General features: G+C 32.3%; 1 protein-coding gene across 1 annotated transcript; it reads left to right on the top strand.

Annotated features, from left to right (window-relative positions):
* On the top strand, positions 408–2,331 carry LOC109353659 (probable tyrosine-protein phosphatase At1g05000). The gene is made up of 5 exons (XM_019596004.1): positions 408–708; positions 808–901; positions 1,142–1,199; positions 1,289–1,332; positions 1,879–2,331. Exons 1-5 carry the CDS (start codon positions 560–562, stop codon positions 2,134–2,136), a joined length of 603 nt encoding a protein of 200 aa, XP_019451549.1. The 5' UTR covers positions 408–559; the 3' UTR covers positions 2,137–2,331.

Here is an 11,146-nt window from a genome sequence, read left to right as displayed (position 1 = left end):
AATCTAACCTTAATTTAGGCGGTGTTATATGATAAAAAATAAATAATTTATGTGATGATTGCTTGTTGTTTAGATTATAAATGTTCATCTAGAGATTCCAATCATTTTAATAAATTCAGTTACAAAAAACTAAAAATTTAATATACGAGCATAACTCATATTATTTTACTAATATCATGGTATTCTAATCTCATTCTGAGCGTATAACTGTTTCTTCTAATTTTTTTGCATCCCAAAAATCTAACTAAACTTATATCACTAAATCAACATTATCTTACTAGTTTATCACTAAATACAAATGAAAAGATTTATATTTATCCTAACAAACTCCTCTTTTTTAAAGGATAACTCAACCGGATGACGCCGTCATCTCTTTTTCAAAGAAGCTTCCAACTTGATAATAAATTCGAAATTGAATGAGAAAAGATTAGTTAAGAACTCTATCTATAATCCATGAATATAAGGAGAACCCTTATCGCTTATTCCTCATTGTGTGTATTTAGATTCTACACCAAATCAGCGAAACCATAAAGAAAGAAAAAGAATTGAGAACATAACAATGAAGACGACGATAACAGAGGATGGAAACGACGCCGTTCTAGTTGCACCACCAAACTTTTCAATGGTAGAAGATTGCATTTATCGCTCCAGTTTCCCTCAACCTTGCAATTTCCCCTTTCTTCAAACCCTAAATCTTCGATCCATAATGTTAGTTTTGCACTTTCTGAATTCGCTTCTTTCATTCATTCCTTTTATATGATTGAAACTCATTCATGACACTTTTCTTTCTAAATTTGGATCCTGCAGATACTTGTGCCCTGAACCCTATCCGCCACAAAATTTGGATTTCCTTCAATCACACAATATTCAACTCTTTCAATTTGGAATTGAGGGCAAGACGGTAATTAAATCACTTCGTTCTTTTCTTAATATGATTGATTGAATTAAAATCCATTGTTTTGGAGTGTAATATTAATGCACCACTAGAGTAAAGATTTTTACACGATTAATACATAATTTTACATTTATTTATATTATTAATTAAAAAAATAGATGATGCAGCCACTATTATGTGGGTGTATACATTTTTTCCTGATCGTTTTTATGCTTATTGATTAACCATTCCTTGTATATTTTGCAGGATCTTTCTGTATCTACTGGCCAGGATACTGTAATGGAGGCTCTCAAAGTTTTAATTGGTATTGTTCAATTATGTTAATATAAGTATTGTCATTATATCTTGTTAATTTATCATTTATTTAAACTTGTTTTCATTAATCGGTTTCAGATGTGAGAAATCACCCGGTTTTGATTCACTGCAATCGAGGAAAGGTACTCAAAATCGTATGAGAAAAAAATGCTTATTTTATTTCATGAAAATTTTCAGTTTTTAGTTTTTAACAATTCCAAAATTTTAAGTTTTCTATCCACAGGAAAAAGTTATTATTAAAAAAATCACTTTTGACATTTGGACGTGTTTGGATGGGCTTTTGCAAATAATTATAAGCCCATAGAAGTAAAAAAAATCAGTTTTTTAAGATTGTACCCCTTTTAAGCTATTTTCCCTTTAAAAAGTGATTATTTCCATTAAAAATCACTTCTGCCGGAATTTAGGCTCTAACAAAAAATGCAAAAGTTGCAAGAAAACAATTAAATTCAGCTTGTTGAGAAGTTATATTTTTTAGCTTCTCACAAATTCACTTGTCAAAATCTCTTTTATTATAGTCCAAACAAAAGGGCTAACCTTCTGTGGATAGAATGTTATGACTTCGGTTTCTTAAGGACTGATTTGACTAAATTTCGCAGTTACTACTTTGATTTTCATACTTGGTTTATTTTCTTAAGTTAAGGTCTAATCTTAGTGTTATATTTATGCAGCATCGAACTGGTTGCCTTGTTGGTTGCTTGAGAAAATTTCAGAATTGGTGTTTGACTTGTGTGCTTGAAGAATATCAGAGATTTGCTGGTCCTAAATCCAGGACCACAGACTTGAAATTCATAGAGACTTTTGATACCCTAAGCTTGAGGCAGTGCCTTTACAGCATCATCTATAAATACCAAGGATATGCTTCCATGAAGCCACGCTTGATGTATAAAGATGACAATTTACAAAAGCCTCAATTAGCATCAGCATAGGATTTTACAAGAATCATTTTTTTGAAAAAGAAATTATTTGTATTTATGAATCAGTTCTGTTTACTCAGAACTTGATTTTCAAAAAGAAACTAGTACATGAAGTGCTCTTTAGAATAATAGGATCAATTATTTTCAACTCCACCTTACTTTTTGTTGACAACCCAACAACTTGATGATTTTTACAAATTCTGTAATTAAGACCGTGTACATTTGACTCATTCAGAAATGTAGTCTCATATTTTTCTACGTTATCCCTCTGTTTCTAACAAGCTTCCCTTCGAGTTTTTAGTTATTGTTTTTTTGTGTGCACATTTTCAGAAACTGCGGTGCCAAAAATTGTAACATAAAAAAATGTGCATCCAACTGTATGCTTCCTTGTACTCAATGCTCGGAAATATCTATGCGTCAATATAAAGATTTATACACAATAATTATATCTTTTATTTACATTACTTCTTTGAAGAGTCATAATAATACAGATAATGTAATGATAGTGTATAGAAATGTCACTGCATATATCATATTTGCATATATCACCCAACATTTGCCATCCATTGCAATGCATGTACAATTGAACTTTGGGTGTAGTGCATGGGATGCAAATGGTTTGGGAGAAAACTTGTTCTAGAATGTGACTCTGACAATTATTAATTATCTGAAGAATGCGAAGATGGTCACAAACAATGGGGAATACTTGCCCTCACTTCATTGCTTATATGAGCTCAACATGGGCTATGCTTTGCATAATATTTGTCACTCCAAATCACCAGCTTCCTAAGCTTTTACTTGACGACTTGTGCAGTGTGGCCTTATTTAGACCAGTTTCGTACTTTCCTTGATGCAAGTTTCTTTGTTTTCTTGGGCTTTTTAGCCTCTTTGTAACGCAAAAAATATATAATATAAAATTTACTAGATGGATATACATAGTATTGGTAATTAGGGCTCCTCTGTCTGCCATGTCGATGTTTATACAATGCCCATCAAAATTAGACTGGACATAGGCATGCCCATTTTTCAATAAAGCATGAAAAATCATGTTATGTCTGCGGCAGAGCGGGCTTGCGGGTTGCCCTAAATAAAAAAACTAAAAGTGATCTAGTACATGAAACATTGCAAGATATTATATATTGTTTCTTATTTTTTATTTTACTGCTGAAACATTGCAATATTCATGTTATCATACTTAAGATTATATGGATGCACAGTGTGACAGTATGATTCAAAACACAAAATATAACACATAGTTTACATAAACCAAACATGCAGTTAATTTGTAAGACATTATATTTTGAAAAAAAATGTTACATTGTACTCGAGTGGTGAGAATATGAATTACCTCTGCCATGTTTAGAAAACCGTTAATCAATTAACAGTTGCGTTAATCAATTAACAGTTGCGTTAATCAATTACTTGGGTTGAATACATTAATCGATTAAATGGTGAGTTAATCGATTAAGGTGGTTAAGTTGATAATTGTTTCCGTTTTCTGTTATTTTGAAGAAACACGTTAATCGATTAAGGCTTAACATAATCGAATAACTGTAGTTAAAAACAGAACAATATATTAGCCCAAGTTTTTCATATCGGTTCATAACTTAACTTTGAGAAAAACTCAGAGGGTTAGAACATATTTTTCGAAAACATAGAGTTTACAAATTATTGATAAAATCTAGAGCTCAAACTTTCATATCCTTTATAAATATTTTATAAGCATTCTTTCAAGAAAAGAAAAGGGTGAATCTTTACAAGATACCCATTGATCTTTCATTGTCAAATTTGTGAAAAAGAAATCTATATCTCATGCATTGTATTTTATGTATTTGTGAGATCTTTTAGGGGTTCTTAGTTTCGTAGAAGATTGTATAATCTGCACATTGAGGTGTATATGTAACTTGAAAAATTATTGTTAGACTTAGACAATAACACATTCTATTGGTGTGTTGTATCACCAAAGAAAGAGAATAGGTTTGGGAAAACCCTTGCTGCGGTTAGGTACGTGTCTTCGCGGGAAGCAAGAGGTCTTGGTTGTAAGCGATATTTAAGCTGGGGCTAGAGTCGCGAACGGTGAGGTATCATACTAGGCGAGCTTTGTAGTCAAATCGAAGTGGGCTTTAAGATCCAAGAAATGAGCATCTTGATTCTTGTATTGGAATTGTGTTTGTAAGAAACATTGAAGATTCTATAGTGAAGATAAAATCTCTAAAGATCATAAGGTAGTCCTAAATGTAGTTTGTAGTGGACAACAAACGAACTAGGATAAAAAGCCGAGTCTTCTTCTTCTTTCCGTTATCTTTTTACATTTCCGCATTACTTGATTTACTTAACTTGATATGCATATAATTCTTTGATACTTGCCTATTATGTATAGTGCATTTGTTGTTCTTAATTGTCTATATAATTGCATGTAAGTTTGGTTGAATCTTGGTAATCTTGGATGACCAAAAGAATTTTGTTTACGCTGTAATTGAACCAGTTAATCGATTAAGTGGTTTAGATAATCGATTAACATTAGATGATTTTATGGATTAAGTTTGTCGTTAATCAATTAAACAGTGTGTTAATTTGTATAATTTCTGTGTTTATTGAGTGGCAGTAATTGTGTATTGTATCATCTATTCATCCCCCTCTAGGTGAGTGGCAGAGCCCTATGGGACCTAACAAGTGGTATCAGAGCTAGTACGATCGTGCTAGCTTAGCCGCTTAAATCGTTGATCCTAGGCACTTTTACCATGAGCTCTTCTAACCCGTTTAGCGGTGATGGTGCATCCATCGACTGCCCTCCGATTTTCAGTGGCAAGGGTTATGCCTATTGTAAAATCCGAATGAGGATGTTTATTGAGTTCTTTAGAGTTTCTCAGTGCCATAGTGCCAAAGAAATGTGGAACACTTTACAAGTAATCCACGAAGACACTAGTTAGATCAAACGTTTTAGATTAAATACATTGATGCATGAGTATGAATTGTTTCGCATGTTTCCACACGAGTCTATTTCTATTTTACATAAACGATTTACTCATATTATTAATCATTCCACTGCATTAGATAAATCACTTGCCAAACATGAACTAACTGTTAAAGTATTGAGATGTCTAGACAAGAAATGACAACCCAAGATGACTGCCATTATAGAGTCAAAGGACTTGGAACAAATGACGCTCACAAATCTATTTGGCAAACTTCAAGAACATGAGCAAAAATTAAGACGTTTGACACTTAATGAATAAATGGACGAGAACATTAAAGAAACCTCCTTCAAAGCAACAAGATTGCAAGAAAGACTCTCAGGACATCAAAGCTAAGAAGGCTTATATCATCTGGGATGAACCCGAAGAGGACGATTCATCAACAAGCATCTCAGAAGATGAAGAATCACACAAGATTTGTCTAATGGCTCAAAATTCTAACTCTTGTGAAGTAAGTGAGCAAGATGAGCCTAGTGAGTGATAAATGTGAAACTATACTACATTTGCATTGCATTTAACTTGCATTTTAGGACATAATTAGGACTTTAAGATTGTTTTTAGCTTTTATTTCTCTTTGTTCGGGTTGATCGGGTGTTTTTAGCTATGTTGTGCAGTTTGGATGGATTAAAGCAAAAAATATTAGAGATTGAGTGCAAGGAGATTGAATTCAGTGTTGAGGCTATGCGAAAAACAATTGAAGGACCAAAAGAAGTCATAGATGTTATATTATATTCCTATTTTTTAGATTTGTTTTGTTAGACTTAACCCAATATTTTGTAATTAGGATAAATAAGGGTTCTCCCTCAAGGATTTTACACTTTTTTACATTACAATTCTCTAGTTTAGAATTTGGGATTCTCTTCTACATCATGACTGAGTAATTCCCTTTATTTCTAGGATTGGAGCTATGCCCTTTTACATTCAATAAATACTTATTCTTACTTCTATTTCATTGAGTGTTGTGATTTGAATCATTAAACTGTGTTTTATTCGTATGAGTTGTCTGACCAACAAATTACACCTCTTAGATACATTAGGGAAGGACCGAGAGGTGAACCCAACTATCCGACCATTCAGTTATTCAAACTAGAATCCTAATTCACGAGAGTAGTATTAGGATTCTCGGGAGTTTATGGAATTCACCTTGGGTTGGTATGAAGCGATTGGATAGAAAGATCCAAGTAAAGGATTTGATTGATAATCGTACCACGAGAGTAGGGGCGACTTCAATTGAGTACACGTGTCAGAGCTCGAGAGAGGATGACACATATCAAAGAGTAATTCAGCCTCACAACTTAAAGTTCATGAAAATGAGCAAAACAAGGATTTGGGAGTTAAAGGCGGTAACCCTTATCCTAGGAACTCTTCCTAAATTAAATTTCAATCCCTTTTGATTATTTTCATAATTATTCTTGGCAATTGTTCTAAATTCAATTTTATTCCTTATTTGAGTCAAGTATAAATTAATTGTTATAATTAAAGGAGTTTTCCAGTTCTCGTGTGATCAATATTTTATTATTTGACGACATAATCGTGCACTTGCGATTTGCCCTATCAGTGAGGTATACTCATATGATTCTAGTTCAAATTCTGATATATCTCTCATGTATAACATGTTATATGATGTTTATGTTGAAATGCATGAAGAACTTAAAATGTTAGCTAAAAAAGTGCATGAATAGCAAAATGTTAATTTTAGATCATGAAAAGAAAATATGTGAATTGCAAAATTTCATTGATATGCTAAAAATTGAAAATGAAACCTTAGATGCTAAATATGCTAACTCTTCATGTGATTGTACTTCTAACTTAAATGTGACATTTGTTTGTGAAAATTGCTTGAAAAATGAACATAAAATGTCTTAAATGATAATCTTGCTAATTTCACATTTAGTTATCACAATTCAAACAACTTACTTGCTTCATATGAAAATGATGGGATTAAATCTAGTTTGGAATATATGCATGCAAATAACACATTTCACAAGAATCAAGTAAATGTTCTGAAAATTTCATATCTTGAGTCTCCTACCTATTTCTATTGTGGATTGTATGGTCATACGTTAAATGCATGTAATGTTAGAATGCATGATGTTCCAAATGGAAAGTGTATATGGATTACAAAGAAACAAAATCCCCAAACTACTAACAGCAAGGGACCCAAGTTTAGTTGGGTACCCAAGAAGAGCAAGTCATTATGTTTTGTAGGTGTGCTTAAGGACATATTCACTTCAACTCTCATTATGGACAACAAATGTCTCAGGCACATAAGAAGGTGAGAAAATCAAACTTCTTTGCCCTATCACCAAAGGAAAGGAGACTATGACACTTATGAGCAACTTGTCATCACAAATGCTTGAAGAAAGGAAGCATTGTACAACAAAGGTAAAACAAGGTATCGCTTCTTAACTATAAGTACTAAATACTTTAAGTGTGATAACTAAATTCTAAAATGAAATCCTAGCAAGGCCATAAACTCAAAAATCGTGAATTCCCTCATAAATCATCTTTAGACATAATACTTTGTATGTTACATTTACATGCTTTTAAATGTAAACATGATATTATTGAACAAGTATAAGAATCTCTTAATCATGTTTTGATTAATAAGTAAATGTAGAAATACCATATATTATTTTCTAATCATGTTGAATCACAACAAGTTAAATATCACATTAATGCAATCAACCAAAGCTTTTTCTCTTTGAAAACCTATAACAATTTAATGCTTGATTAAACCATCTGCAAAAGAGGAGAGGAAAGGTATGTTTACTGTTTTGTATGGAATAATGAGGATAAATGCTTCAATAATTGATATTCTATGCAAAGAAAAATACAAGAATTAAGAATGGAAGAAAGGCCAAAGAAAACGTCAAAGAATGGCAAACCTCCAACATCTTGATAAGAATGAGGTAAAGCGTATGAGGTAGCCAAATATCGTGATAAATATTGCTCTACATTGTCTAATCACATGTTATATCCAATATATTACCTAAATGCTTGAGTGTATGCTTGACTTTTAGATAATCCTAACTAAGTTCACTTATCGCCATTATATACATGTGTTCTTAATTGTAAAATACATTCTTGTTTGAATACACTTTCATACTCTTTTGGCTCCATGTTAAGTGCACATTAGGTGTTTAGAATAGATCTATATCTTAGAGTCTTAGCAAACCTATAAACTAATTCAAATTGTGTCAAAATCTATTTTTGTGACGTATTTAATCGAATGTTCTGTGTTTTAATCGATTACCTATGCTTTTTTAAATTGTCTTAATCGATTAATTATTCCCTTAATCGATTACCTAAGCTAAAATGTTTTAAAATCTTAATCGATTAAGTTGGAACATAATGGATTAACTGTGTTAAAATTTTAATCCCATTAATTGATTAGCACATAGGTTAATCAATTAAGTGCAGTAATAAAACAGATTCAAACACAATTATGTGGTATGCTCCTTCAAACCCTCAAACTCGTATTAGAGCTACCCAATAGGTTTTTCCCAACCACCTCCTAGCCAGTGTAGGATGTCTAGAGTGTCCTAGTTAGTTGTTGTTTTAGGAGTCTTGTCGTTTGTGTAATCTTTTGGGTGTTGCACTGTAATTTCTCCAAACTTGTTAAGTTTGTTTTTGTGCTTTGATATGAACAATGTAATCATAACATACTATGAATGAATTGGTTTTGTGCTGTGAAAATCAAATTGTGTACTACTTTTATTACTTTTGTAAATCACTTGATCAATGGATGAAAAAATGTTAGAAATTTTCAAATCTATTTGCATTGATCTAATTGCGTATAATTGTCATTTAACATGTGGTATGAAAAGTAATATCATGAATATATGTCATTAACAAATAGTACCAACAAGTGATACAAGTGGTATTAACAAGTAGTTAAACAAAGCTTTTTTCATAAGATGTACGTAATTGACATGAACCAAGTGCTAATATACAAAAATAAGTGCATGAAACCACTAATAATCAAATTGTATAAGCATGCTGCCAATAGCATGTAGCCTACACTGTTTTCTGCCATATCAGTTGCTTTAATCGATTAGTAGCATATCATAATCAATTAACCAATATATAAAATGCAAGATGGGCAAAATTGAATAAGACATAATCGATTAAGTAAACGCGTTAATTGATTAATTCTAGTAAAAAAATTGCACTATTTGTTCTTTCTTTTGGCAATATACTTTCATATATGACTTTACTTTTTTATCATGCTAAATGGGGGAGAAAAGTTGTTGTTTATGTTTTGCAGGACGTACAAGAAAAGATAAGTTGAGGCTTCTGCAACGAAAAAGAATAAATCACCCAATGCTCAAATTGAGGGGGAGCAAGAGCAAGAGGGTGAAACATGCATCAACTTACAAGAATAAAGAAAAACAAGTTGATTGCCATCAAGCAAATCCAACAAAGAATTGTTAGATCCAACAGGTTGTTAACAAATGTCAAAAAATGTATGTCATATGTCAACAAGTGTTTGTCATCATAAAAAAGAAGGAGAATGTAAGCATGCATGAATGCAAGATTGAAGAGGCAAGAATGCATCACACAATGGTTTGATGAAGACAAAGGACACACAAAGGTTGATGAAGACAAAAGAGTGAAGAAGGAAAAGGATTGGCAACATGCATAAATGTTGAAGGACAAACTTGAGAAGATGAGCAAATCAACAAACAACAAAGTATCAACTAAAGTGAAGACTCAAGAGTATACAAGGCAAAGCATACAAAAGAAGATCTAGGTGTTAAATATTGTTTATGTCTTTATTAGATCCTAAGTTGCTTGCTTAGTAAGAGTCTAGGCTAGGATGAACCCCAATGAAAGTCTTACAAGCTAAAATCAATCATATCTAAAACGAGACATACATACATACGTACATGATTTACATGCACATACATGCATACATATATACATGATTTACATGCACATACATGCATACATACATACATGATTTACATGCACTTAAATACATACATGCTCTTATGTTTTGTATGCATTTAAAAAGAATTTTTAAATCATGCTGCATCATCATTAGGTTATAAATCATATAGGAGTTTCATTAATTATTTGAAATGTGTTTTAGAAAATTGTTAATCAATTAACAGTTGTGTTAATACAAGGCAAAACATGCAAAAGAAGATCTAGGGGTTAAGTATTGTTTATATCTTTATTAGATCCTAAATTGTTTGCTTAGTAAGAGTGTAGGCTAGGATGAACCCCAATGAAAGTCTCACAAGCTAAAATCAATCATATCTAAAATGAGACTTACATTCATACATACATGATTTACATGCACGTACATACATGATTTACATGCACATGCATATATACATGATTTGCATGCACATACATACATACATACATGATTTACATGCACATGCGTATATACATGATTTACATGCACATGTTGTTAGGTATCAGTGGCCTAAGAACACCTAGAAGGGGAGGGGGTTGAATAGGTGTAGCGGTTATCAATCGTCACTTCTTGAACCAAAACCCAACTGCTGGAAACAGCTCAGTTAATCGATTAACAACAAGGTTTAATCGATTAACTATTGCACATAACAGAATGATCAGTTAGGCAATTTGCACAGTAATTAAAACAGAATTGAATAGATATAATATAGATATTTTTACGCACAATTATTAAGCATATGGCACTAAACAAATATCCAGAATTTCAATTACAGATTCAAATTATAACAGCAAGAAACTTAAAGAAGATAAAGAGAGAAAGAACAGTGCACAAAGGATTTTTATCCTGGTTCGTTTGCGGTCCACTACAAACTACATCTAGGCCTCCCCTTCTGGTTCAGGGAGATTTTATTTCTTCACAATATTGAAATATGGATACAAATACCAATTCAATTACAAGCACAAATGACGCTCCTTTCTTGAAGTCTAGGACCTCTAAATCCTTGGTTTGACTCTAACCTTTGCCTGAGAAAACATTTCTCGCAAAACAGCCCCAACCAAGATTCTTGTCCTCAAATCAAGACCTCCTAGCCTTAGTGAAGAACCTCAATCTCTGT

Source organism: Lupinus angustifolius, chromosome LG08 (genome assembly GCF_001865875.1).
Source record: "Lupinus angustifolius cultivar Tanjil chromosome LG08, LupAngTanjil_v1.0, whole genome shotgun sequence".
NCBI classification, from domain to species: Eukaryota; Viridiplantae; Streptophyta; class Magnoliopsida; order Fabales; family Fabaceae; genus Lupinus; species Lupinus angustifolius.
Note: the sequence above shows the minus strand (reverse complement) of the source record. Positions and strands in the feature narration are given on the sequence as shown.